Here is a 25,862-nt window from a genome sequence, read left to right on the forward strand (position 1 = left end):
TAGGTGGGGCTAGCCGGCACGAAGCACGGACCATTTATCACCTGGGCAGCTGCAAGTCTGCAAGTGCTCTTATTGCTCAATTACTATCTAGGTGTTAACCCCTGTAAAGCCCCTGTTTAGACCCCTGTGATTATCTAGTCGTTTACCTGACAGGCTCTAAGCCAGTGAGGAAGTCGGTCGTCTTTTGGCGGTCTTGGTCGTTGGAGCAGAATCTTGGAGAAGCCATTCTCTTTTCTACCTTTTCCCACTCCCCATTCGACACTTTCGTATCTTTCTGAAAAAAAGGGCGTCGCGAAGAAGCGAGAAGAAAAAAAAAGCCATTCACGTCGCGAAAGAAGAATACGCGTTCTTTTATTTTTTTTTCTTTCTTGGTCATTATTCTTTTTTACTCTTGACTTCTTAATTCTCTATTGCCAACCCTCTTAACACCAGTCAGAAGTACAATACTTGGTTGTATTATACCTCACTGGTTAATATCCCACGGGCGCTAATTCGATATCAAGTTCTTAAGAAGAGCAAGGGGAAAACAAAAATAGGAGTTCGTAAGACGACAGGTCAGTCAATACCCGTTTCAACCCACCATCAAACGCTCGAACCCCCCCTTTTTATGACGTGTCGACGTTGCGAATTATAGCTATTCGAAGTCTTAATTGATCTTTTCGATCGATGCGAATCTAAAGTTTTATACATCTCAATTGTCGCTCGCTCATATTTCACTTCTATAGCCACCGCTCATGTTTGGACACCTTCAATTATTAACGCTTCAGGCTCATAGAAAGTTGTATTAGTAGCGCTCTTGATTTTTACGACCTAGAAACGTTTGACACGCGACCGATTACGTGTATCCGATAATAAAGCTTTCTATTCTCGTAAACACCGAAATCATGTCTGACGCCGAAGGATTCGAGGTCGTCCAACACGACGAGTCGGCCCTCTCAGGCGAGGAGACTGCCGGCACCACTGGCACAGGCGCAACTGAGTCTCCCAAGTCTTCGGTTAAGTCTAGCAGTGAATCCAAACCCGAAGGCATGGCTGTGAAGCGACCAGCTGCTGGCGCGTCCGGTGTTCGTCGTCCAGGCACCGCAGCCAGCACCGCTTCGAAGACTTCAACTTCGACGGCCCGTGCAAGTGGCGGTCTGACAAAGCCCCCGACTCGCCCACCTGTCGGAACTACTGTCAAGAAGCCGTCAGTAAGCACTACTGCGACTCACAGACCCCAGCTTTCTGTCTCGGAGGATGAGAGGAAACGATCTACTATGACATCGGCGGCGGCGCGTCGAACCTCAACGGCGCCAAGCGTGACGTCCCCGGGAAAGTCAAGTGTTAGGTCGAGTATTTCCACTACAACCACCGCAAGGAAGCCCTCTACGGCTAGTAGCACTACAGCTCCAAGAACTGGCACTCTCGCGAAACCCGCGTCGTCTACAACTGGCACGGGGGGTTTGTCGACACGGACGTCTACGGCTACCAGACCTGGAACTACTGGTGCTGTGGCCGACGCAAGGAAGCGGCTATCCAGTGTCACAGGTTCTCCAGCTACTTCTGCTGGAGCCGCAAGACATGCAGCCCGCCCATCTCTTGCGTCGCCCATTTCTGCGACTGCAGCTAAGGATATTGACGACTTAAAGGCGAAGCTTGCCGAAAAGGAGTCGGAGGTAGAATCCTTAAAGGAACAGGTTACTTCTTCTGAGGCCAAGGTCGCCGAACTCGAGGAAAAGATCAAGGCCGAGGCAAACGGCGTCCAGGGCGCCAAAGATGACGTGCACCAAGGACATGAAGAACTCTTGGAAACCTTGAAGTCCACCCATGCCTCGGAGAAGGAAGCTCTGAGCACCCAGATCTCGGAAGCTGTCGAAAAGCTCAAGGCCGCTGAGGAGCAGCTCGAAGCCCACAGGACGAAGCTGGCCGAACTATCTAGCTCCCAGGAGGCCAAGGACACCGAAATCATCAGCCTGCAGAGTAAACTCGAATCCCTCCAGCTCGACAAGGATACTGGTGTCAAGGATAGCGAATCTGCTTTGGCCAAGGTGGCCGAAGAGCATGCTGCTGAATTGGAAAGTCTTCGCAAATCATTAGATGAACAACATCAAGCTGTTGTTGAAGCTCTGAAGACTTCGCATGCGACTGAGCTGGACCAGACCAAAACCTCATCTAGCGAGTACGAGAAGGCGCTGCAGGAACTGAAGGCTGCCAATGAAGCATTGCAGAAGAAGATTGATGAACTGACCTCTTCGACCGAAAGCGTCGGCGCCGAGAGTGCTTCTAAGATTTCTGCATTGGAGAGCGAGCTTGCAGAATTGAAGGCTGCTGCCGAGCAAGACAAAGCTGCCTTGGCTGCTTCGCAGGCGGAGCTACAGGAAGTTAAAGCGAAGCTTGAGGAATCCCTCGCTGCCGCAGAAGCTGCAAAGGAAGAGCTAAACAAGGTCAAAGAAGAGTTTGCCAGCTTACAGGAGGAGTTAGGTCAGGCAAAGGCGGCAGCGTCGTCCAATACTGATTTGGCTACTCAGATCAAGGAGGCCGAAGAGAGATACGAGAAGTTGAAGCAAGAGCACAAAGTCTCAGAAGAGACACATGAAGCCCAGCTGAAACAAGTATCCCAGGACTACGAGACAGAAATCGAGAGCCTCAAGGGCGATGCCTTCTTCAAGCGCAAGTTCCACGTCCTTGAAGAAGAACATAACGAATTGAAGGCTAAATTTGACGAGCTTAACGACACACATTCAACGGCGGTCCAGAAACACACGGAAGAGTTACAGGCTGCAAAGGCTGAGCGTGAGGCTGCTGTTGCGGCCCTTTCCGCCAAGGAAGAGGAGCACCAAAAGGCGCTTGACGCGTTGCAAGCCAGTCATGCAATGGCCTTAGAAGATGCTAAGAGCGGTGTATCGGCTGACAAGGAAGCGCAAATAGCCGAGTTAGAGTCACTGAAGGCTAGCCACGCGAAGGAAATCGAGATCTTGAAGACCGAGAGCGAAGCTGCTCTCGCAAGGGAATTAGAGGCTATTAAAGCCGCCCATCTCGAGACCCTCAATGCTCAGAAGCAAGATGCGGAAGCAGCGATTGCCGACTTGAAAGCTGCTCATGCCCAAGAGCTTTCTACCAAGGATGCCGATGGTAGCGCACAGATAGCGCAACTCGAAGCTTTGAAAACTGCTGTCGAGGAGGCGCACGCCGAGCTGGAGAAAGCCAAGGCCAGCCACGCACAAGCGCTTGCCGAGAAGGAGGCCGACAGCAGCACCCAGTTGGAAGCATTGAAGGCGGCTCTCGAAGCCGCGCATGCTGAGCTCGACAAAGCTAAAACTGCCCATGCTCAAGAGCTAGCTACCAAGGAGGCTGATGGAAGTGCCTACTTGACCCAATTAGAAGCTCTCAAGACAGCAGTTGAAGAGTCGCAGGCCGAACTGGAGAAAGCTAAGGCTAGCCATGCTGCTGCCCTCGAGGCTTTCAAGAAGGAAACCGAGGATGCTCACTCTGCCGAGATCGAAAAGTTGATAACAATGCAATCTGAGGCTGTGGAAGCTGCAAAGAACAACGCGTCAGGTTCGCACAAGGAGGCTGTCGAGGCTCTTGAAGCGAAGCACGCCCAGTTGATCGAGGAGTTGAAGCGGGAGCATGAAAGCAAGCTCTCTGCCGCCACGTCCGAGGCAACCAAGAATCTAGATGTCGCCAACGAACACGAGGCAGCATTAATTGCGGCAAAGGAAGCTTTGGCCAAGGCTCAAGAGCAATCTACAACCTTAGAAAACGAATTGATTGATGTCAAGACTAAGAACATTGAGCTGGTCAAGATTCAAGAAGAGTCGGAATATCTGCACCAACAACTTGCAGAGGCTAAGATGAACAATGTAGAACTTATGGCTGAGCTTGACGCCTTGAAGAACCAGAGGCCCGACACCTCTGCCGTAGACGCGCTGAAGGCAGAGATCGCAGAGCTTAAGAAATCTCACGCACAAGAATTAGCCGCCATTAAGGAGGTTTCTGCGAAGTCCGCAGGTGATTTCGATTCACTACATAAGGAGCATATCGCAACGAAGTCCGAGTTTGAATCCTTGAAGGAGCAGTTAGAGATAGCTAAGCAGGACGCCCTCATTGCGAAGAAGAATTTGGAGGCGCACAAGAACGATGCCGAGGCTAAGCTGAGGAACCAGGAAGCCGACTACAAGGATATGTACGAGAATCTGTCTACTATAGCGGAGGAAGAGCAGAAGAAGAGGGCGGCCATTGAGAAGGAAGCATCCGATATCAAGTCTAGATTTGCAGAGATGGAGGCTCAGCTGAAGGTCAAGGACGCAGAAATTGCCGAGGCACTGGTACGAAAGCCCAATTAAACTCGATTAGTAGTAATCTATAATATAATATGCTGACCTGAACACCAGGCTAAGGCGGCGGCGCAAACGCCAGTAAAGAAGGGTCTGTCAGCAAGTAGATTCGCGGGCGACAATGATGCTGACAAGAAACAAGATAACCAAGGTGCTAACGACTCGGAGGCTCCCGCAGGTGAGGAGCCTGACCATTCATCGACTGCGATGAGTGCGGTGCGCAGTACCCCCCATGCAAATTCTTGCTTGCCAACCGCAACATCTCCACTTGCATCTACATCTACATCTGCATCTACGTTCAATTACACTAATTTCTTTCAAGCCATCATGAAGAATCGTGGCTGACTCATGCTTTAATAACAGCTAGCACAAGTTAATTTATCCATCAAGGGCTTAAAGTCCATGAGTGATGAAATGGGGGACCGGAATCTACGGTATGTAGATGTTTAATGTCTAATTTCATGTCTTGAAAAATATTATTTATTACGATTTGTGAAGTTGTCGATTCTTTGGCCGGCAGGCTAATCAGAGATGGACACACAGCATGCTCAAGTCCATGACGGATATTCCTCAGAAGTCATAAGTGGGAACTGAACGATAAAGTCGGCTGTGACGAGAAGGAAATTCCTCCTTTTCGTCTACAGCACCTCGTTCATACCATGCTTTATGATAAAGACCCCTCGGCATGACCACTCAGCATGACTCGCCCTCCTCTTATGAGTTTATTTCGGTCACGACTTCTCAACACCAATCTTCTACGTTGGATACACCATCCAATCCAGACCTATCCTATCTTCTCGCTCAAGTCTTACGGCTAATGGGGCTACTACCTACTGAGCCCCTAACTAACGCTTATCGTTAATCGAGAATTTTCATTTCTACTTCTTACTATTCAGGAACTGAAACGCTTTGTAATGAAATATTTTTTTCTTAGGAGGAGAGAGAAACCCGATTGCAGATACCTTAAGGGGTGGAGGAGGAAGGCAAGGGCGCGACCTTTTTCTTTTTTTTTTTTTCTTTTTTTGTCTTGAGTCGTCGCGTCCGGGATGAGAAGGAACGCGAAATGAGCATAGCATGGATAGATGAGGTGGATGAGTGGATGGATGGGATGGATGGGAATGTGTATGAGAAGAAATAGGAAAGTTGTGCGAGAACACACACACCCAACTAGCTGCTAAGAGGTAATGCTGAAGGATGATACTTTTCTGACCTCCCTTCTACCCCTGCCCCCCTTTTTTTTTCTTTACTAATGAACATTGTTTTGCTTTGCCTCTCTTTCTCTCCCTCTCTCCCTGAGGACTACCTTATGTGGATATCTACTGTAATGGTCTCAGGCTGTCTATGTAGTTGAAATGGACGATACCCCCTTCTTTTTTCATTTAACCATACTATCTGTGATGGGCTTTGGCTTTCGTCTGCCGAGTTTTCATGCCTGACCTGATGTTCACGATCGGCTAGCCATCTTACCTAACGCACCAGGTTTAATGAGGTTTGTGAAAACCACTCTACGCATCAAAACAGCTCCGCATAAGTAGAACCATTCCAAATATCAAAATCGTACTGTACAACACAACTATCCTACGCATTAGAAGCATCGTATCAACTCCATGCTAGTCCCTGAATTTCAGCCTTTGATGAGGGATCTTCAAAGCCTATCGTGGCAACAAATAGGAAGCAGATCTATTACGCTTATCAGCGAACCTAGGTACCCAGGTACCTACTACCTTAGGTACTCCGAAAAGAATTATATGCAAAGCATTCATTATGTCCTTTTCAACTCGAGCCATTACTTTACCTAATGGTAGGTAACCCTCCCTACGATATGGCGTGTTTCTCCTTCGGTGGCTTTACCAAATCTCGCACTTCGAACATAGCATGGAAATTCTGCTGCTTGACGAACCACGCATTCACCAGCTTCCACTCTTGATTGGGGTCTTTGAATTGGATCTGGAGATGGGTTAGAACCGACCTTGTCCATCAATTTGATCAAAGAATATAAGGAGCAGAGACTTACGTCGAACCGCCGGAGCAAGCTCGGGACGACCTTGTAGATCTCCAGCAAGCTAATGTTCTTCCCAATACATGTACGAGCGCCCATGCCGAATTGGAACATCATGCCATTCATCTCACGTATGCGACGTTCCTGCTCTTCTTTCTTAGCACCTGTAAGTTTCTCATCTACTAGCCATCGTTCTGGTCGGAATGTGTCGACATCCTCGCCCCAGATCTCCGGGCGGCGATGTATGATCCACGCGGAGCAACCAACAATCGTCCCACCCTTGACATAATGACCTGCAATCTCAACACCAGGCTCAGGAACAATGCGCTCGAGCGGCAAGCCAGCTGCTGGATGTAACCGGAACGCCTCTTTAATGCAAGCATCGAGATACGGTAGCTTCTGGCTCTCAGTCCATGTCACGAGACCTGTTTCGTAATCGCTAAAGACACCCGACAAAGCTGCATCGTCGAGCTCCTTTCGTAGCTTCGAGAGCGCAGATGGGTTTCGTAGCAGATAGTAAAAGACGCTGGCTAGCGATATGGCGGTCGTTTCAGAGCCAGCGAATGCCATAGACACAGCCATGGTCTGTACCAAAGTATCGTTCATGAAATCTGGTCGGGCATCGTGTGCAGCGAAAAACTTGGAAAGCAGATCAGGCGACTTGGGTTCTGCTTTTCCTTCGGTAGAAACTGGAAGAAGAGGCTTGGAAGGGTCACCTGAAAGATTAGGTCCAAGACGCTCGGCCATACGAGCGCGGGCGAACCGCGCAACGGGGAAAGTAGCATCAATGAACCCCCATTGGGACAATTTCAGGTAGATGGGATTTTTAAGAAAAACGCGATCGAGCCACGGGATCTGGCCAATCTTATTAATGGTGTCAGTATTATTTCGTGGCATTTCAGCTCAAGTTTCAACTTACCGGCGCAACATAGAGGAATAAACTCCCCAAATAATCAACTATACCGTCGATATCCTCGTTTTTCTCAACAAACCCGTGGCGCTTACTATAAGTAATCTCGCCAATAACATCGAAGGCGTAGAACTGTAACCATCGTGTAAAATCGCATCCTTCCGGGTTACCTGCAAAGAGGCGCTCCGTTTGCTTGAGGAACAGCTTGGTCGTATTATCAACAAAAGGCTCGTACTGTACCAACGCAGACATAGCAAAGGCTGAATTGACGCATCGTCTAAATTGGGCGTGGAAGCTGTTATCCGTCGTGCTAAATAGCGAGGCGAGGGAATTCCCCTTGACTACTGATTGCTGGACGACATAAAAATCGGACTAATAGAGTATCAAGATCAATGTCCCCGTCCCCTATAGGAAGTCGTATAAGCAGTTCGTACCTTGACAAATCCCTTATTGAGGCCATATATTGTCTTGAGGGCCTTCGGGTCCGCAATGGACAGAGAATTAGGTCCTAGACGTACCACATCGCCATACTTTGCGTGTAACTTTCGATGTGTTATGTCAGGTCGTTGTCCATAAACATCCCAAAATCGCCACAGATCTGTCAGCGAAGCCAGAAAGGGGCCGGGGTACTTGTTCAAGCCATTGTGGTACCGATTCCTAACCAGCCGTATGAGAACTGCTGATACAATTAGAGGTAGCCAAAAGTGAGCTATGAAGCTCCCAATCATGGAATTCTCTAGTCCCAACATTGCCCCGCTGGTTCATCTGCTCTTATAAGATAAGCTGAGTCGAAACGGAATGGTTAATAACAGACTTCCACTCCCTGATATGGTGGGAGATCTGTAGGAGCCTATAGGTTGTTGAAACCTTCAGACAGCCCTTTCAATAGATAGAGAAGGATTTCGACCTGGAAATACAGCCAAAACAAGAGACTCTGGGTACTCCTATACCTCTGAAAACACGAGAAGTAGAAACGCCGAAGCCGAATATTAGGGACTGCTGACAACGTGTGCCAAGGTGGGTATATATGCAATCCTATTTGTCGGTTATGACACGGGCATGTCGGCGTTATCCAACGATGATTCGATGAAGGATAAATGCTCTTAATACCTACGGCGAGCCTGCTCAATTAATGATGGAAAGAGAGGGCTCAAGGGTTAGAAGTACACTCGTACTTAATATTTAGGTTAGGAGGTAGATATACCTAATGATATATGAACTATCACACTTGTAACGGCAGTACGAGGCTTTGCGATTGTTTGAACCAGCTCCTCGGCGCCTCTCGGCCCCTGTGAGATTGTCCCCATGCCCGCTTGAGGTTCCGCTCACAGCTAGGTAGCCAGGCTACTAGAGATCCAAGATTCTGGGGACCCCGCTGACCCACCTAGAAGGAAAAGGGGGCCTGTCGACAAGGCCGGCGGACGAGGTGGGCGGGGGAGACAAGCGCCTGGTCTAGCGTTGAATTGGGGAAACCGACAGGAGAAACCCATGATCGCCAAGTGAGTACCTAGGTAGACACGTGAATAGGTCGAGCCTGCGCTTGGGGCTGTATTAGACGTGATTTCGGCAGATGGATAGTCCAATGGTTTCGTAGGTGAAGTCAAACAAGAGCACGATAGCACAAGCCGGAGAATATGTTATGTTTCGGGTCATATCCGCGATGATCAACCGACGAAGTTTGGGTTGACCAGGGCGACGTTGGTGACACGGTAACCGTCTCGGGAACTTTCTTGGAAACCCGAGGCGTATAAATTACCCTCTTAATACTGATATGGGAACTTAAGTCCGATTTCGTCACCCAATATCCATTTTCCATTTTCCGATATACGCTAAGTATCCGGTTGGGCAAATATAGTAGCAGGTATCATTGGAATGACGCCGAGAAGAGCGAGTAAGCGCGCGCACGGGGCAGGCAATGCGGCTCTCGTCTATGACGAACCAGATAAGACTTACATATTAGCCCAAAGAAGGCGACGACAGTAGTGTCAGATTTGAGTGTAAGCTTCTGCATATCCAATAAGTGGAAGTCAGCTTATTGAGATGATAGTAATATTTTGAGTGGGCTATATTGTTGCCATGATGTATTATGCTTAGGTTTGTCCTTGAGGTTATTTAGAATGCGATTTCTAATCATAGCCCGGTTGTGTCTGTGTCTGTGTCTCTGTCCGTGTCTGTGTCTCTGTGTCTTTTTCTGTAGATGTTAGGTATTGTCGCGCATGGTCGTCCGTAGTATACATGATGATAGGTACTTAACACGAGCTACAGCTGTAAGCTGAGCAGGATCTAGATTCCGAACCGCATTGTCAATCTAGCATCTCAGACCAGGCGTGTGGGATCTAGGCATTGTCCAATTGGTGATGTGTAGGTAACGGCGCTTGCCGGTTGGCGGAATAAAATGGATCATCGAAACTGCCGAGTTAGAATGACGAAGGGAAATTTTGTAGTAAGTTTCGAAATTTAACCAAATCGAGCCATCGACAGATTCGGTGAGGTGGGGACGATACGATACGGTAATAGCGACTCGGCAGATGTAAAGAGCTACCTGATCCATACAACCCGCACCGGCCACACGGAGCTTTCGCTTAGTACCTAACCTACATAATACATATCTCTCTACAAGGATACATGCATATTATTCATGTAACATCAACTTGGTTTCCATCCCCTTGGAATTTCCATCTCATTTTCCTCTTCCTCACCATTATTATAGCCTGATATCCCTCCCTTCACACCGGCTTAGACCTCTTTGCTTTTTGAATACAGCTGCAACGTTCACACTACAGCGACCCTTTAAGTGGCCGTTACATGGCATGCTACCCGCCGGATGCAGCTCATCAAGATTCCGGAAGTATTTTGCTAGGTCGCGCACAAGGCGACATACAAGATGTAGGCTTAACTCCGAATTTTATACCGTCCATTAGTCATAGCTAAGAGTTGCCTGCGGCATATTGAGCGGTTTTTCAGTAATTGATAATAGGCGCGATAGACGCCTGGCGGGAAACATTTATTGCCGGTGGCAACACACGCGTCTATTTTCCAGAGTCGGGACAATACCCGTAATATGACATAAATATAAAAATTACTTTTAATAAATGTATCCAGGATTTTTCAAATTACGCAGCATGCAGTGGTTGCTCTAGAACCAACTCTAAGGGGGGCTCGTGAACGAATTTGCGAGACTGGCCATTTTAACTACCTCACATGGAAAATACCCATGGTGTCAGGATTTGAAAGATTCTAAATTGGAAGTACTAGATGCCTCGTTATTCACTACATTCTCTGTGATATTGATTAAGGGATACCGGATACCTATCTCAAGAAAATGGTTGTCTTGAATCAACTTTATTTGACTACCTCCTACTTACCTGATACTTAGGTTAAGGACTATAGGATACTATAGTTTGACGAACCAATAGAATGGGTTATATACAAAAGTAATGATTTATGCAGTATGGTGGTATTAAATAGGGGAAGTAGATTTACGCTTAATATACAAGTTAACTTATGAGTAGAACTGGTTCACAACTCAGCATGGATTATCTATAACAAATAGTAATCCATAGCCTCCTGTAGCATTTTTAATATAAATAAGCTACCTACCTATCTGTCTATTATAATAACCAACTCATATGTTCAAGGATGATTTTCCAAGTATATTGACTGTCTGACATCCAGTCAAATGATGGGAATAATCTGGGATGATAGCGGCTCAAAAGTAAGAAGCCTCATCCATCAACTGCCTATTCTGCTTCGCAAACATAATACACGGAGATAGCTCATAGCATCCCCTCTTAATTAATTCAGGTTGCCATTCCCCTGACAAGCTATCATCTGTGGCGATATCAGCACCTATATGCGTACTATCCGCTTCCACGGTAATCAAGCACGCCCCGCTCGCATCGTAATAGGAGTCCTCTAGATTCTCACCAGTTTGAAATATCCTGTATTCTCGTATACCTTAGATAAAATCCTTTCCTATCGGGTGCCGTTGTAGTTCAGCGTAAACGTGAGGTCAGAGTCTCAAAGGCCAATCCCGGCATTACAACTACCGAACACACCCCGTAACTGTACCCCGTCGTCGCCGTTTATGTGCCTACCTCCTATTCTCATATAGGTACTTACCATCAGCTATCAGGTAAGGTCCCGAGACTGCCGGGAAAGTGCATCGTGCTGTGTAATATACGAGTTTTTGCTTGATTACTTCGTGCTACTACATAGTATACTCCGAACGTCAATTACGATACTAATTTAAGAGACGTTAACATCTAAACGCCGTCGCACCACCGAGTGACGTTCGGCAGTAATCCGACGTAACACCTGACGGAATTACCTAGACGTAGAAATCCATGTCCGCTTTCCCAATGACTCGGATGTAAACATGAAAGCCTGTTACCTAATGCAAGGGCCCGAGTGCTGCTCCGTTCACAACCTAATAAAAGGTAGGTAAGTATGTCGGAATCGGCCCCGGTTATGTATTATGCAGATGAACGGCAAGCTTCGGGGCGAGCGTTCACTAACTGACTGGTTAAAGGAGGTAGCCAAAGACTTTTATACAGAAGCAGACTATTATTATATAAAGTCCACAGCTGAAAACGAGGCTATGAATCGGCGCTATATGTTACGCTAAGACTAAAACAAAAGGCTAACCCTAGCCCTCGTTACTAACCAAGCTCTAAAACTGCAAAACACCGAGTCCATGACTCCATACAGCCTAAGCGCAGAACACAAGCTGCAACAGACCACAGACGAACATAGCAAAAAGATGAAAACATGAAAAAAAAAAAAACAAAAATAAATGATCCCTCGGACCGGAATCGAACCGGTGACTTTTCGGTAACAATCATCTTTACAATTACAGCCGAACGCCATAACCAACTAGACTACCAAGGGTTGTTAATAATCATGTCCTTTAGTTTGGTTTAAGAGCAAATGTGAAAAGGCTGCTGTCTGAGAAACGAAACGTACTATCCTGTAGTTGGATAGCAACAGGAGATGGATGTAGCTTTGCCAAAGCAGCACTATTCAGTATGCTGTCGATGAGCTCAGCGTCCTTGAGCAACTGTTTATCCCCTAATCTAGAGCCAACCAGCTGCAACGCCACCGGCGCGCCTTTGAACAACTCCGGGTCATCTGTAATACGTCAGCTAGGTCTGGTACTAACTCAACCCGTAATAAACGCCGTGGAAGATGTACTTACACATGTCCTGGTTCTTCTGATCGGCCTCATGCAAAGCCGTGAACTGTGCGTCCCCGGGGTCGAGAGCCGGGTCGGCGTGTGTGAAGGGGATGACGACAGCAGGATACTAGAGCGAAGCCGTGTCAGATCACCAATATCTATCACCACATAATTCGTAGCTCCCAAAGGACTTAACTTACATCAACCACATTCCACGCCACAGTATAAATATCGCTCGTCCAATCCCCCGGCAGCACCGCCGTATGCGGACCCGCGGGAGCAAGCACGACGTCGCAGCCCACCCTCTGCCACTCGTCCAGCATCTGCCTCTGGACCCCCAGCTTCTTCGCGTTCCACCGCCACCCCTCCTCCTGCGTCTTGCGGGGGAGGCCCAGGAACCCGATCTTCTCGACGCTGGACACCGCCGGCTCGCCCGACCGCGCGAATTCCCGCCGCGCGTACGAGAGCCCGTCCAGCGTGAACAGCTGCTCCGAGATCTCCCGGATGCCGCGGAAATCCGGCGGGTGGAAGTCCCGCGTCTCGAACCCGGCCGCCGCGAGCGAGGCCGCCGCTTCGCGCAGCGCTCGGCGGACCGGCGGATGCGGCGTGAGTCCCGACGCGTGGAGAACGCCGACGACGGGTTTCCGGGGCGCCGCGGCGCCAAGCTCCACGATGCCCGGTATGACAGCGGGATCGAAGGACCAGGGCTTCGCGTGCCTGACGACGCGGGTAAACAGCTCGAGGTCGCGCACGGAATGGCCCAAGGGGCCGGTCACGGGCGGGATCCCGGTGTTGGAGCCCGCCCAGCCGGAGAGCGAATACCCGATCATGGGGACGACGCCGAAGCTCGGCTTGTACGCGTAGACGCCGTTGCACGCGGCCGGTATCCGCACCGACCCGCCGACGTCGGTGCCGACGCCGAGCGCGCTGCAGCGGAAGGCCTGGCTCGCGCCTTCGCCGCCGCTGCTCCCGCCGCACGTGAGGCGGGAGTTCACGGGGTTCTTGGTGCGGCCGAAGACATTGTTATCGCTTTCCGCGACGAGCATGGTCTGCGGCACATTCGTCTTTGAGATAATGACCGCCCCGGCAGCCTGCAGGAGCTCCGGCAGCGGCGACGTGCGGTCGGCCGGCTGGAAGACCCGGGACATGTACCCGTTCGTCGAGTCGTACCCCTTGAAATGGAAGCATTCCTTGAACGTCATCGGAACCCCGTGCAGGGGCCCGACAACCTTCCCCGTGCTCTTGAAGATGCTGTCTAGCTCTTTGGCTCTTTCTATTGCGTCCGCAAACATGATCTCCGTTAGCATGTTGCACAGCTGATGTCCTATGGCGGCACGTTTGCAAAATGCCGTCACGACTTCTACGGCTGTGAACTTGCCCGAGGCGATGGCGGCTGCGAGAGACGTGGCATCGTAATTCTCGCTGGTAATTGCTAGCTCGGCCGGAGTCAATATATCGTACGAATTGACGAATGGACGAAGGTCGACCGTATCTTCTGGCGGAATGTCTTCCGGTTTCAATTTCCATTCCGTCGGTATTCTCGAGTCCCGCTCAGCCCATTTCGCCGCCTGCAATTCCTGCCAGGACTTCCCGGCTATTGGTCCTTCGTTACTGCCCATCTTCAAATTTCTCTCTTATCCAATACTGAGCATTTTTCTTAACGGAGAGCATTCAAGCGGAAGGATGCTTGCTCATGATATTGATGGCCCCTCTCATGAAGAGGTTTCGTGCAAGCCTTAAGAACGCCATGCCGCGATATAGCTCCGAAGAGTGGGGGGATTCACGTCTAGGTATAAACTTAACTGCATTAGATCGGAGTAGTTGGAGATAAGGGGAGCTATACTAGGGACTCCTCACGTGTAATCTGATATACCTAGTCCTATCCCCTTGTTACATGCAACGCAAGATAATCATATCTCTTGGCGTCGGGGATGGCCTATCTGGTAATCAGTCTTGTCGTACTCATCTGTCGCTTTAACCTGCGAATTGAGAGCGTACTTCGTACCTGGGTAGATAATTGCAGGCAGCCAAGCCAAGTACGGAATACCATATTGGACATAGTCTGGTTTTGGCATTCCTATCTTGATAAACAATCTAGATGAAAAGTCGTGGTTGTAAGAGCGCGGTGTAAGTTATACCTACCCCAATGAATATACGGCAAGAATCTTATCAGCATCCAAGGTACTGCGAGTCGGGGTAAACATCACAACTATCTCAGCCAAGCATGGCTAGTATAGAGCGAAGAAGTATTTAACGTGCCCCTTTCTATACTTTGATTTCAATAATTGTCTTTTATTTCTAAACGTCCATCCTTACCTTAGGTGCCTCCTATGCTAGGTTAGGTAGGTACGCAGACAATTGAAAATAATGTCGGAGAAGAAAGACATCCCGGGCGTCGAGAGCGTGGCATCTGATACAGAACGTGGAGTTGGCCTCGTATTGCCGAAGAAGAGTAAACTACAAGACCTGATCCGTCGAAGAAATGACCTCAATGAGCTGGGTAGGGACATGCTGCAACAGTCGTTGCAATATGACCGCGCGCAACTGGAAGCAGATGCTATCAAAGTCAGGTGGAAGTTGGATCTTCTGGTCCTTCCGATGGTACGATGACAATACCGATCGATGTACCCTACCATATTTGCTTCTAACACAAATTCCGGGGTGAAGATGATGATCACGTACATGCTGTCATTTCTCGATAAGCAGACGTAAGTTTGGCACTAACACGATTTCAACGCTGCTTCCGCTAACGACCCGACCATAGCCTCAACTACTCGAACGCATATGGCTTACAAGAAGACACGAATATGACGGGTAACGACTACTCCTGGGTTGCATCAGCCGCATACTTTGGTTGGTTCTGTACGTGAATGCTCGCCTGAACGTAATAGATGAATGGGAGCTAACATCATGTATAAAGGTGGAGCGTGGCCGTGGAACTTATTGCTGCAACGCGTCGCCATCGGAAAACTAGTCGGCGGCATGCTGTTCGTCTGGGGAGCTGTCTGCATGCTGCAAGCCGCAGTCTTCAATTTTAGCGGCTTCTTTGCCGTCCGATTCTTCCTGGGCATGCTTGAGGGCTGCATCTCCCCTGCGTGGGTGATTCTTACTTCGATGCTATGGACTCGTCAAGAGCAGTCCTTGAGAAGCTCCATTTGGCTGTGTACGAATGGCGTATCGAACATTCTAGGAGCTCTCCTCGCCTACGCTTCAGGGATGGCTGAGGGCTTGGCGATAGCGCAGTGGAAGTTGATATTCTTAGTGAGAACTCCCACACGCCCTTCTTGCGGTACCTTAGGTACCTAGGCACTAATCAAAAAGAGCTTTAGATAGTCGGTGCTCTTACATTCGTTTGGGGCTTCGTAATCTTGCTTTACCTCCCCGACGGACCGCATAATGCAAAGATGTTGACGGAATACGAACGTACTGTTGCTGTCTGGCGCGTGTCCGACAACCAGATTGGCCTCAAAGACGCGACATTTCGACCTTATCAAGTCAAGGAGGCATTGTTAGATGGGAAATGCTACGTGATGTGGCTAATTGGCATAGGACTTGGGATTTGTAACGGCGCCGTAACGACCTTCATGTCAGCCATCATCAAGGGTTTCAATTTCGACGCCCTTAGGACCTCCCTACTACAGATGCCAGGAGGCGCTGTCCAAGTTATAGCTTGTATTCTGCTGGGATTGTTTTCACAGCTCCCGAACATGGTAGGCGGAGCTATCATCCTTGGCTGTCTACCTTGCATAGCCGGACTTGCGGGTATTTTAACCATCAATATCGAGCACCGGTACGCGCTTGTCGCTATGTGCTGGCTACTAAATTTCGTTGGATCCCCTATTGTCTTGAATTGGACAGTTCCCGGTCTCAACGTAGCCGGACATACGAAGAGGAGTACCGTGATCGGGATTTACTTCGTCTGTTTCGTCATTGGAAAGTAAGTTTTTTTAAAAAAGGGAAAAAAAAAAGAAAAATGAAGACTCGAAGGAAACGAGTCGCTAATGTCAACAAATGTAGTATTATCGGCCCTCATCTGTTCTTAGCGCAAGAGGTACCCAGGTACCCGACCGCAATTAAAGGTCTCCTTGCTACTTTCTGCGCCGTCACATTCCTCCAAGGAGTATACGTTCTGTGGTGCTGGCTCGAAAATAAGGGGCGGGACAGACTGGCTCGTCATGCTGAGGTAACGGAAGAGGAGTTACTAGAAGGGTTTGAGGACCTCACCGATAAAGAGAATAAGCATTTTCGATATAAGCTTTGAAGATATCACGAAGGTTATTACAAGTACTGTAGAGCCAGTTGGGAATAGACATGTCCCAAGCCAGGTAGTTATCTTGCCATGGAGGAAATATATTAAATATTGCCTAACTAGTTGTGAGTATAATGATTGTCTTCTAATGTCTAGAAGTCCTGAATTGAGGTAAAGAGCACGGTCTAAGTCGCACATCAGGGGAGCATGATACCTAAGTTATATTCTTTTAATAGTTACATGTTCAGTTCTGCTATGTTCGTCACAGCCCGTAGTGAGGCGGTGAGGATATATATACCTTCCTCCATCAGACCACTAACACATATCAAGTGATCATCGTTGATTCGTCAATTGCAAGGAGACCAGCTCCACCACGAACTCCGACGGCAACCTCTATCCTATATACGCTCAGTAGCTTCACTCATGTATCTAGAGTAGCACATTTACCAATGCTACATCAATTGTAAGGCCCTAGAGCTTTGAACATTGATGCCTGGGCTTTTATATAAGGCCGTACATTAAGTACCTAATGTAGTTAACAACATGTTGAAAATACAACTATCTAAATCGTCGAGGCCTGATAAACCCCTCTGCCGATGTTATCTCCGAGGCGTCTCGTAGCGTCGGATATCTACCCACCTACGTAACCCAGCGAGGCGCTATTATAGCTCGCCTCTCTATTATAAAAGTCCTATACCACACTTCACCCCTCCCCAAAAACACTTTTATACCTGATTTGACTTGAATACAAGCCTTCCTTTCCCAAGCGCCAAATACCTCTACTCAGGCCAGGCACCATGTCATCTCCACCACCTCCTCCGCGTAGGCCACCCGGCATCCTCCACCGCGTCGTCGAGGAAACCGGGCTCCTATCCTTGTCCTCCGCCCCCTTCGACGTCAAACTGCTGTGTCTGCAGCGCTTCGCGCGCATGTTCGCGTACGGGCTCTCCACGCTGGTCCTGGTCGCGTACCTGTCGGCCCTCGCGGTCCCCAAGACCGACATCGGCCTGTTCATGACGCTCACCCTCGCCGGCGACGTGTGCCTCAGCTTCGCGCTGACGCTGTTCGCCGACGCGCTGGGCCGCCGCGCGGTCCTCGCCCTCGGCGCCGCCCTCGTGACCGCGAGCGGCCTCGCGTTCGCGCTGTCCGGGCAGTTCTGGGTTCTGCTCGCCGCCGCGGTCGTGGGCGTTATAAGTCCGAGGTAAGGGCACTTGACTAGACTACCTTACCTGAATTCTTCCTCCCTCTTCCCCCCCTTTCCTCCCGTCCCAATATACCTACCTCTACATAACCTATAAGGTTAATCAATAGACTACCTACCTAACCTTAGGTAGGCAGGCAGACAGGTAGGTAGACACTAGGAGGTCACAAGTGCTAATACAATGCAAAATCCAGCGGCAACGAAATCGGGCCCTTCCGCGCCATCGAAGAGAGCATCGTAGCGCAGCTCACGGACGCCCGCAAGCGCAGCGACGTCTACGCGTGGTACAGCCTGGTGGGCCTCGCGGGCGCCGCGTGCGGCTGCATGGCGTGCGGCTGGGTCCTGCAGCACCTGACGGGGACGCTCGGGTGGGGGTCCGTCCGCGCGTACCGCGCGATCTACGTCGGGTACGCGCTTTTGGGCTTGGTGAAGCTGGGCCTGACGATGCTGCTGAGTCGTGCGGTAGAATCGGAGAACAAGGACAAGAACAAGAAGAAGAAGAGCACGGCTCAGGACCGCACCACTCGAGAGGGAGAGGCGAGGCCGTTGCTGGAGAATGAGGCGACGGAGCTAGTCAACGAGCCCCCGAAACGGGGGTTCCGAGCGCTGCTCCCGGACATAAGCAAGGAGAGCATGCCCGTCGTGATGACGCTGTGTTTCCTTTTCGCGCTGGACTCGTTTGGTTCTGGGCTCGCGCCGTTGTAAGTACCTCCTCGCCAGACCTAATCCCAACCTAACGCATTGCGCGCCGTAGTTACCTATTCTAGATGCTAAACGCCATCAGATCCTGGATTACATACTACTTCAAGTCGCAATTCGACATCGAAGAAGGGGAGCTAGGTTCGATATTCTTCGCCACGCAGATCATCGCAGGCGCTTCTATGCTAGTCGCCTCTTCACTAGCTAAACGGTTCGGCAACGTCAACGTATGTCCTCCCCCCCTTATTTTACCTACCTACTTGTGGTTCGATCACGCACTACATTCATTATATGTCCCTACCTAACCTAAGGTATCCTAACCTAGGTAACCTATCAACCATTGCTAACGCTCTTCCCAGACCATGATATTCACACACCTCCCCTCGCAAATCTTCCGCGCCCTGCTCGGCGTGCCCCGCTCCCCGCGCCTCGCGCTCATCTTCCTGGTCCTGAACGCGAGCACGCAGTCCATGGACACCGGGCCCCGCTCCGCCTTCCTCGCCGCCGCCGTCCTGCCCGCGGAGCGCACCGCGGTCATGGGCACCGTGAACGTGGTCCGGACCACGGCCCAGAGCCTCGGCCCGCTGCTCACGGGCATCCTGGTCGACCGGGGCTTGTTCTGGGTCACGTTTGTCGCGTCGGGAGGCGTCAAGATCGTATACGACTTGGGGTTGTTGGCTTTCTTTAAGAATAAGGAGAGGGAGAGGGAAAGAGCTGAAAGATTGAGAGCTCGGAGGGATGAGGAAACGGTGTCTTGAATATCTAAAGTAGATGGTCGTTGGGTTAGGTAAGTTGATGGCCCGAGGACGTAAGCGCTTCAATGATATAAGACGGTAATAGGAACGAGTACCTTGATGGCTCGGTGACGTAGTATGTCAAACAGGAATCAGTCTTCGCCAACATTTATATAGTCCAGTCCGTCCACTATTTCCGAATCATATATATTCTTACCGGGACTCGTCTCTTGGATTTTTGAATAGCTGCCCCCTCCACTACTACCCCCCCAAAGTAAATCGCTCAACAGTAAATTTTACGGGTTATATTGGATATATGAGTATCATATTTACAACCTCGTACCTGATGTATTTTGCCATCAAGCAATCGAATCACATTTTCACCCCATTTAGCTGCGGCCTTCAACCCCAACTAGCCGCGCAACACCATACCTAACCTATACGGGCAACATTGAAAACATTGCCATCTATTTACAGCTCACAGCGACGTGACTTAGAAGTTTTCCTTTCCAGAGAAGCGCTCATTTTGCACGATCTCGACCCAGTATCCATCCGGATCAAGCAAGAAAGCAACATTCTTCATGCGTCCTTCAGTGAGCCTCTTCTTCCAGCTGACCTTGAGGTCCTCGAACCGCGAGCAAGCCGCCTCTAGGTGATCGACCGAGACACCTATCTCGTATTAGCTCTCTCTCCTATCTTCCCCTCTCTTCTCCGCCAAGCTTATCTTTGCAAACCCCCAAGACACGAAAAAACGAAAAAACAACTAAAATGAAATAAAATAAAAGCGTGCTGAAAACTCACAGATATGTCCAAAGCCCTGCGGCTCCGAGTTCCCGTCATGATACTTGAAGTTCTCGTCCTTCTCCGTCCCGTAGTTCCACGTGAGCTCCAGCAACCCTTCGTGATCGGCCGTGAACCCGTCCTCCGGAACGCCCTCTGGGCCCGGGTAGCCGAGGAAGTACAGGTTGAACTTGGCGGCCGGCTGCTCGACCGTGCGGAACAGCTTCATCCCCAGTACTTCCTGGTAGAACTTGAGCGACTTCTCGGCGTCTTTGACCCGGATCATCGTGTGGTTCTGCGCATTTTATCGTCAGCTATTTTTACTCGCCTTTTTTATATACTTTATATATATTTATATATAAATATATAATATAATATTCATGGTTGTTGACAAAGGGGGGGGGGGTAGGTAGGGAGGTAAGCAAGAGGTGGCATTTTACCATGCGATACGTATTAACATCCGTCTCAACACCCTGCTCCTCCGGATCCTCAGCGCCCTTGGACCCCCTCTTCCGACTAATAATCTCGACCCAGTACCCGTCGGGATCAAGCGCGAACGCGATGTTCTTCATGCGGCCGTCCGCGAGCTTCTTCTGGAACTTGTAGCCGGCGTCCTCGAGGCGCTTGCACGCGGCCTGGATGCGGTCGACGGAGAAGCAGACGTGGCCGAAGCCGCGGTACGGCTCCACGTTGCCGTTGTTGACCGTGTAGCTGGGGTCGTTCTCCGTCCCGTAGTTGTGCGTCAGCTCGATCACCCCCTGCCGGTCGAACGTGCTGTTGCCCCGCGACGGAGCCCCCGGCCCGTCGTGGCTCAGGAAGTACAGGTCGAACTTGGACTCTGGGAATTGCAGGTGCTTGACTACGCTCATGCCGAGGAACTCGTAGAACTTGACTGCGTTGGAGGGTAAGTACAAACAAGTATGGTTAGTCAATGTTGTGTTGTGCTATCGTAGCGGAAGACCTCTTATGGTGCCGGTAGGATTTCATACTGGATTCTCTAGGGTCCTTCACTCGAATCCTGTGGTTGTGTTTTTTTGTGTTTAGTAGCTCATGCATCTTAATTGGAAGACCGCTCTGGACTTACATCGTGTGGTTGAACTTGTAATTGTTCGTATCTGTAGTCGTCGCCATTGTCGCAAATGTTCGCCAAGCGCTTGTACTTGTCTTAATGAATTGGTTGGGTACGTGATATGGTCTAGGTAGTTGAATAGATTGTAGAAAACCTTTACTCGCAAGTTGCGTAGATGATGGTATCGTATAAGAGTGTATTGCTGTCCTGTACACGCAGCGAAGACAAGACATGTAGTAGGGGGAGGTGTTGTGGTATTGAGAACAAAAAAATGATGTTGGATTTACTTGAAGTCCTTTAGGTACAAGCTCTGCGATAGACAATAATATAGGTATCTTCTAGAAGTACCTACCGATAATGGAGATAATGGATAACGGCCTAGGAGGTAGCATTCAAAATAATGACGTTTTGTCACAGGCTCGCAGCTACCCCTCCAGGCCCCTCTACTCTAGCCCCACGTTAAACCAGCCCAGATTCCACCGAGGCTAGCCAAGGGACGGATGTATCAATGTACTTTGGAATAGCTTCGTATACCTAGCCTAGGTATATAACAGGTAAATAGGTACCTAGGTAAATAAACAATAAATACCTCCCATCTTATTTGCACATAAAATTGATGAGAAACAACCCGCCTTATTTCCAAGACATAGTAAACCCCTGCTCTTTTTACTCTGTATCTCTCTAAGTTGCATTGTGCCACCAACTCCAAGCAGACAGACAGACAGACAGACAGCTTGCGCCTTCGAATTGTTTTTGTCTCAAACCTACTGGGTTAACCTAACCTACCCTAACACAACTCTACTATACATGTATACAAAAGAAAAATACGTTGGCTATGGAAACATTGAATTTGAGGGATGATACTCGTCTTGTTGAGATACGCTACCTATGCGATCCGTCACGCGCAGACTTTCCCCGCCCATCGAGGACAGGTCGTAAATAGAAGAGAAAAAAAAGGTTACCCGGTTACGTCGAGCTGACCCACGGCCCATTCGGTGCTGAAATACTGACTAGGAGTAACGAAGAATGCGAGGGCAATTATGACATATAAGGCCATTAACTAATATAATTGTTAGTATTTCACATTTCACCCAATCTAATAATGAATTCGGTGACATTACCATTGCGCCCTCGAGATAGTTGGATTTTCCATCTTGGACGGTGTAAATGACAACTAGCACAGCTAGAGCGAACGAGACCGTTTCAACTATACCACGTCAGTAAACAGCAACGGTAATAAGATCCCAAATTCGACTTACAAGTCTCAAAGTGTAAATCCATATCTCTATTCATAATCCAGCCGAGAACAACGAGGAACGGGGTCACGAACAGAGCAATCTGGAGACTCGAACCGATAGCAACTCCCATGGCCTGTGTAACAAGTTAGCTCTATAGGTATTTTAAATCAACTTCCCCAAGACAAATAACATGGAACATGGCACTTACAAGATCCATCTTGTTCTTCACGGCCACCACGACGGCGGTTACATGCTCCGCCGCATTACCAACGATAGGAATGAGGATGAGACCAATAAAGCTGCGGCTGATATGGGCACGTTCGACTAGAGCGTCGATACTGTCGACGAGATAATCCGCACAGATAGCGACCAGAACAGTAGTGACTATTAGAACGGCGCCGGCGGACCATGGACTCATATGCTGCTCTTCCTCTTCCTCCGACTCTTCGTCGTCATCGTCTTGAACTGACGCATGTTGAATAATATCGGCTGCAGCCTCGTTAGGAAGTTGGGTGACTCCGTTCTGCGTGGGTTCCGGCGTCGTTCCTGCTTCGGCGCAGAATAGCTCGTGATGTGTTCTCAGCTGGAACCATAGGTACAACACATAGAGTAGCAGCAGGATGATAGCGGTGCCGCGAGAAAGTGATAGCACGATTTGGTTACGTTCCTCTCTGTTATCTTCCTCGCTGTTATGGTTGATGATCATGAATAGCTACGTCCAAGGTTAATCTTAGCTGTTTCGTTTTCTTCATTTTTCCAAAAAAAAAAATTTGTTCGTTTTCTTTTTTAAAAAAAAGAAAAAAAAGAGCAATGATAAAAAAAATAGAAAATAGAATAAAGTACTAACAGTGCCAGGGAGAATCATAGAAGCAGCAGATAGGGTCATGAGCGAAGCTGTCGTCTGGGCGGTAATGCTCTGGAAAGACTGTTCCTGGCCGCGGCCCGCCTCGTCTCTCATGTTGACGATCCCGCCGAAGAAGAAACACATGCCCATGACGAGGAGCAGGTTGGACAAGATCGAGCCAATCATGGACGACTTGACCACCTCGATCTGCCTGTCTCTTAATGCGATTATGCTAACCTGCAGGGGAAAGAAGCAGTTAATAAAACAAAACACTATGATCATGCAAGTAATGGCGGGTTGGGGGCCGTTTTTACAATCAACTCCACCGCATTGCCGAAAGTGGCATTCAGCAGGCCGCCCAGAGCCTCGCCCAGCTTTACCGATATTTCCTCCGTCGCGAATGAGAGCACGGCGGCCAAGGGGATGATGGCGAAAAAATTGATGACGAACACGGCAACTGGGTCCCAACCGGCTTGACCGGCAACGATGCCAATCGGCACTGCGACGAGAAGGATGTTGACAGGGCCTAGACAAAAACAAGATCGATCTTTTAGTTACACATCCCTGCCTTTTCCCCGGATTTTACTTTGCTTGGTATAAGATATACGGTATACGTACTGCTCAATAGGGTAGCTTTGGTGATATGCCACGTATGGGCTGGATACTTGACCCATGGCTTCGGGTTATCCGTGCCGGGCGTGTGGTTCGCATCGAAAAAGAACTCCCAGGCCCCACCACTGTGTTCATGATGGTTGGCAAAGCCATTGCCATTTTGGACTACGTGACCGTTATTTAATAGAGGTGTATCTTCGTTCGGTTCCCCATTCTCGTGCGAATGCGTCAAGCCTGTGACGGTCTTGCGAAGTTGGATTTGGAAACTCGGTAAGACTGGTTCGCGATCCATTGTCGCCTCATCGTTAGCCAAAAAAAAAGAGGATATATAAAAAATAATAATTAAGATTCGCTCGGAAGATTTAAAGCCTCCACGACGGTGAACACCACATTACTTTGTGGAAAGCAGCGCGCAGATAGAGATACAAATGTGTGTAAGGAAACACGAGAAAGGGGGGGAGAAACCAAAGTAAGTAAGAAAATGACCGGAATTAGGGATTAGGCGTCTAATTGATTAGGCAGGAAAGTGCAGTAAAGACTTATTGGGAAGATATAGCGCAATAAGTAAAGGCTGTGAATAACTTACACACCATTGGGGACAACGCTGGGATTTCCCCCGAAAGTAACGCGGCCCAAGTGAGAAAAAAAAAGATACCAAAGCTCAGAGAGAATGTGCAGGAATTGATTGGGGCGGGCGAGACAAACGAGGCGCAGGCGACCTGAGTAAGGTAAAAAAGACGCTTTGTTTTTTTACTCGCAGCGGCAAATGGGGTGTGATTTACTAAAATCGCCAGAAAAGAAACAAGTGACTCTAGGCGTAATGTTAGTTAAGGCGTTAGTTTAATTGGAATGAGAGATATGACGAGATACCAAGCTCTTTTTACTGTTTTTGGCCGATGGCTTCGCTTGTCTTTTTTATATAAGTTATTAGTCCGGTTATTTCTTTGGCTTCTTAGATTTCTTGGGATTTCTTGGTACTGGACAAGACTGGCAAGACTGGCAAGAAGTTGCTGGGAAGAGTTGTCTTAGGTAGACATGCATACCTTTGGAATTTCTTTGCCAAGAAACACTTAACAAAACTTGAGAACTTTGTTAATTTCTTTTCCTTCTTGTTTGTTGTTGCCAATTGGTTAGGTATGTATTGTAGGTATTGTACACAGTAACCTAGTATAATAGGTAAAAGGACTTCGGGACTTTGAGTTGTACGAGTCAAATTATCTCTGCTTAGTATCTCTTCTTATTTTTACTTCAGTCTCTAGTTCCAGTTTTCTCCTACTTACTCCCTTGTTGACCGTTCCGGGTGTTGACGTCGTCTTTTCCTAATCGTCCGGTAGTGTAAGGGTAGTGTACGACACCGAAGCTAGAGAGACCCATCTTAAAAACTCCACCTTCAAAACAAGGTGAAAGGAACTGAAGCGGATGAATGCATCAGACTTTACCTGCAGTTAAAACGTGGCGTGAGCTCTAAGGTCGCATGGGGATTGGGGATTCAACGAGACAAGGACAGGGGTCGTAAATGTTAAATGCAAATAAGGCACTGTTGGTATCCTATAATACGACGGGATATATCCAATTGAGCGCAACAAGTCTCAGTCAGCAGCAAGGAGCTAGGACCAACTTTTTTTTTAGCTTCGATTTTCTCGAATTTCGATCTCACCAGGAACGAGCCGAAAAAGGAAGCTAAAAAGTTGAACTTGGTCAAAATTTGAAATAATAGATTTTTGTCATGATAAGATGCAGATAATAAATAAACCATAATCATTAGTCCTTCTAGATCGTCCGAAATAGAACTGACATTAGAAGTAGAAGTAGAAAGCAAGGACACTAATAATATTAAATATCCGTGCCAATGGCTTGCGTAAAAAGGGTTGATTGAATCGTGGAAACGTCACCTATCTCATGGTAGCACAATTGCAGTGGGAAGATAACCAGATTGGATGCCAAGTGTGGCAGTGTACATACACGAATCGTGTAGGTATGTACTACCTCCTATAATAAATGTATCTATTGTACACGTCTAATCTAGGCAACCTAT

The 25,862-nt window shown here is 48.7% G+C and overlaps 7 protein-coding genes and 1 non-coding gene across 8 annotated transcripts; 3 read left to right on the top strand and 5 right to left on the bottom strand.

Moving 5' to 3' along the window:
• The first annotated feature begins 181 nt into the window (after positions 1-181).
• On the top strand, positions 182-4,395 carry F4812DRAFT_410652 (uncharacterized protein). Its single transcript, XM_047932544.1, has 2 exons — positions 182-554; positions 776-4,395. The coding sequence occupies exon 2, from the start codon at positions 885-887 to the stop codon at positions 4,323-4,325; it is 3,441 nt and encodes a 1,146-aa protein (XP_047795183.1). The 5' UTR covers positions 182-554; positions 776-884; the 3' UTR covers positions 4,326-4,395.
• A 1,728-nt stretch (positions 4,396-6,123) lies between these two features.
• On the bottom strand, positions 6,124-8,399 carry F4812DRAFT_30073 (cytochrome P450). Its single transcript, XM_047931220.1, has 4 exons — positions 7,660-8,399; positions 7,235-7,597; positions 6,331-7,179; positions 6,124-6,263 (listed from the first exon to the last, which is right to left on the bottom strand). Exons 1-4 carry the CDS (start codon positions 7,972-7,974, stop codon positions 6,132-6,134), a joined length of 1,659 nt encoding a protein of 552 aa, XP_047795184.1. The 5' UTR covers positions 7,975-8,399; the 3' UTR covers positions 6,124-6,131.
• Positions 8,400-11,675: 3,276 nt separating this feature from the next.
• F4812DRAFT_410659 (amidase) lies at positions 11,676-14,249 on the bottom strand. The gene is made up of 3 exons (XM_047932545.1): positions 12,602-14,249; positions 12,423-12,528; positions 11,676-12,355 (listed from the first exon to the last, which is right to left on the bottom strand). The coding sequence occupies exons 1-3, from the start codon at positions 14,018-14,020 to the stop codon at positions 12,135-12,137; spliced, it is 1,746 nt and encodes a 581-aa protein (XP_047795185.1). The 5' UTR covers positions 14,021-14,249; the 3' UTR covers positions 11,676-12,134.
• Positions 12,025-12,115, bottom strand: F4812DRAFT_t9. The gene has a single exon. It is a non-coding gene; the product is annotated as a tRNA-Tyr (tRNA).
• Positions 14,250-14,265: 16 nt separating the features above from the next.
• Positions 14,266-17,316, top strand: F4812DRAFT_410669 (MFS general substrate transporter). The gene is made up of 8 exons (XM_047932546.1): positions 14,266-14,528; positions 14,583-15,002; positions 15,069-15,109; positions 15,166-15,263; positions 15,322-15,662; positions 15,731-16,338; positions 16,419-16,775; positions 16,981-17,316. The coding sequence occupies exons 2-7, from the start codon at positions 14,769-14,771 to the stop codon at positions 16,660-16,662; spliced, it is 1,566 nt and encodes a 521-aa protein (XP_047795186.1). The 5' UTR covers positions 14,266-14,528; positions 14,583-14,768; the 3' UTR covers positions 16,663-16,775; positions 16,981-17,316.
• On the top strand, positions 17,009-19,535 carry F4812DRAFT_464892 (MFS general substrate transporter). The gene is made up of 4 exons (XM_047938385.1): positions 17,009-17,851; positions 18,046-18,552; positions 18,636-18,777; positions 18,910-19,535. The coding sequence occupies exons 1-4, from the start codon at positions 17,448-17,450 to the stop codon at positions 19,306-19,308; spliced, it is 1,452 nt and encodes a 483-aa protein (XP_047795187.1). The 5' UTR covers positions 17,009-17,447; the 3' UTR covers positions 19,309-19,535.
• A 39-nt stretch (positions 19,536-19,574) lies between these two features.
• On the bottom strand, positions 19,575-21,705 carry F4812DRAFT_410681 (lactoylglutathione lyase). Its single transcript, XM_047932547.1, has 5 exons — positions 21,149-21,705; positions 21,054-21,082; positions 20,505-20,956; positions 20,086-20,359; positions 19,575-19,953 (listed from the first exon to the last, which is right to left on the bottom strand). Exons 1-5 carry the CDS (start codon positions 21,364-21,366, stop codon positions 19,778-19,780), a joined length of 1,149 nt encoding a protein of 382 aa, XP_047795188.1. The 5' UTR covers positions 21,367-21,705; the 3' UTR covers positions 19,575-19,777.
• Positions 21,683-24,639, bottom strand: F4812DRAFT_410691 (Calcium/proton exchanger). Its single transcript, XM_047932548.1, has 7 exons — positions 23,834-24,639; positions 23,530-23,741; positions 23,219-23,452; positions 22,580-23,083; positions 22,393-22,504; positions 22,255-22,340; positions 21,683-22,193 (listed from the first exon to the last, which is right to left on the bottom strand). Exons 1-7 carry the CDS (start codon positions 24,117-24,119, stop codon positions 22,092-22,094), a joined length of 1,536 nt encoding a protein of 511 aa, XP_047795189.1. The 5' UTR covers positions 24,120-24,639; the 3' UTR covers positions 21,683-22,091.
• Between the last annotated feature and the right edge of the window lie 1,223 nt (positions 24,640-25,862).

The sequence above is a fragment of the Daldinia caldariorum genome (assembly GCF_022478825.1).
Source record: "Daldinia caldariorum strain CBS 122874 unplaced genomic scaffold F4812scaffold_1, whole genome shotgun sequence".
In the NCBI taxonomy this organism is placed as follows: Eukaryota; Fungi; Ascomycota; class Sordariomycetes; order Xylariales; family Hypoxylaceae; genus Daldinia; species Daldinia caldariorum.

Bases quoted from the DNA above. Each gene is read 5' to 3' on its own strand.
- F4812DRAFT_464892 (XM_047938385.1), top strand. From the start codon at position 17,448: ATGTCATCTCCACCACCTCCTCCGCGTAGGCCACCCGGCATCCTCCAC. The intron at 17,852-18,045 runs GTAAGGGCACTT...TGCAAAATCCAG, and splicing joins GTGGGCGTTATAAGTCCGAG to CGGCAACGAAATCGGGCCCT. The intron at 18,553-18,635 runs GTAAGTACCTCC...AAACGCCATCAG, and splicing joins GGTTCTGGGCTCGCGCCGTT to ATCCTGGATTACATACTACT.
- F4812DRAFT_30073 (XM_047931220.1), bottom strand. From the start codon at position 7,974: ATGTTGGGACTAGAGAATTCCATGATTGGGAGCTTCATAGCTCACTTT. The intron at 7,598-7,659 runs GTACGAACTGCT...ATACTCTATTAG, and splicing joins TCAATAAGGGATTTGTCAAG to TCCGATTTTTATGTCGTCCA. The intron at 7,180-7,234 runs GTAAGTTGAAAC...ACCATTAATAAG, and splicing joins TATTCCTCTATGTTGCGCCG to ATTGGCCAGATCCCGTGGCT.
- F4812DRAFT_410681 (XM_047932547.1), bottom strand. From the start codon at position 21,366: ATGTCTTGTCTTCGCTGCGTGTACAGGACAGCAATACACTCTTATACG. The intron at 21,083-21,148 runs GTAAGTCCAGAG...ACACAACCACAG, and splicing joins TACAAGTTCAACCACACGAT to GATTCGAGTGAAGGACCCTA. The intron at 20,360-20,504 runs GTAAAATGCCAC...TAAAATGCGCAG, and splicing joins ATGTTAATACGTATCGCATG to AACCACACGATGATCCGGGT.
- F4812DRAFT_410652 (XM_047932544.1), top strand. From the start codon at position 885: ATGTCTGACGCCGAAGGATTCGAGGTCGTCCAACACGACGAGTCGGCC.
- F4812DRAFT_410691 (XM_047932548.1), bottom strand. From the start codon at position 24,119: ATGGATCGCGAACCAGTCTTACCGAGTTTCCAAATCCAACTTCGCAAG. The intron at 23,453-23,529 runs GTAAAAACGGCC...TTTCCCCTGCAG, and splicing joins GCAATGCGGTGGAGTTGATT to GTTAGCATAATCGCATTAAG. The intron at 22,505-22,579 runs GTAAGTGCCATG...CTTGTTACACAG, and splicing joins TGAAGAACAAGATGGATCTT to GCCATGGGAGTTGCTATCGG.
- F4812DRAFT_410669 (XM_047932546.1), top strand. From the start codon at position 14,769: ATGTCGGAGAAGAAAGACATCCCGGGCGTCGAGAGCGTGGCATCTGAT. The intron at 15,003-15,068 runs GTACGATGACAA...TCCGGGGTGAAG, and splicing joins ATCTTCTGGTCCTTCCGATG to ATGATGATCACGTACATGCT. The intron at 15,264-15,321 runs GTACGTGAATGC...TCATGTATAAAG, and splicing joins CGCATACTTTGGTTGGTTCT to GTGGAGCGTGGCCGTGGAAC.
- F4812DRAFT_410659 (XM_047932545.1), bottom strand. From the start codon at position 14,020: ATGGGCAGTAACGAAGGACCAATAGCCGGGAAGTCCTGGCAGGAATTG. The intron at 12,529-12,601 runs GTAAGTTAAGTC...GCTTCGCTCTAG, and splicing joins TGGCGTGGAATGTGGTTGAT to TATCCTGCTGTCGTCATCCC. The intron at 12,356-12,422 runs GTAAGTACATCT...GACGTATTACAG, and splicing joins TCAGAAGAACCAGGACATGT to ATGACCCGGAGTTGTTCAAA.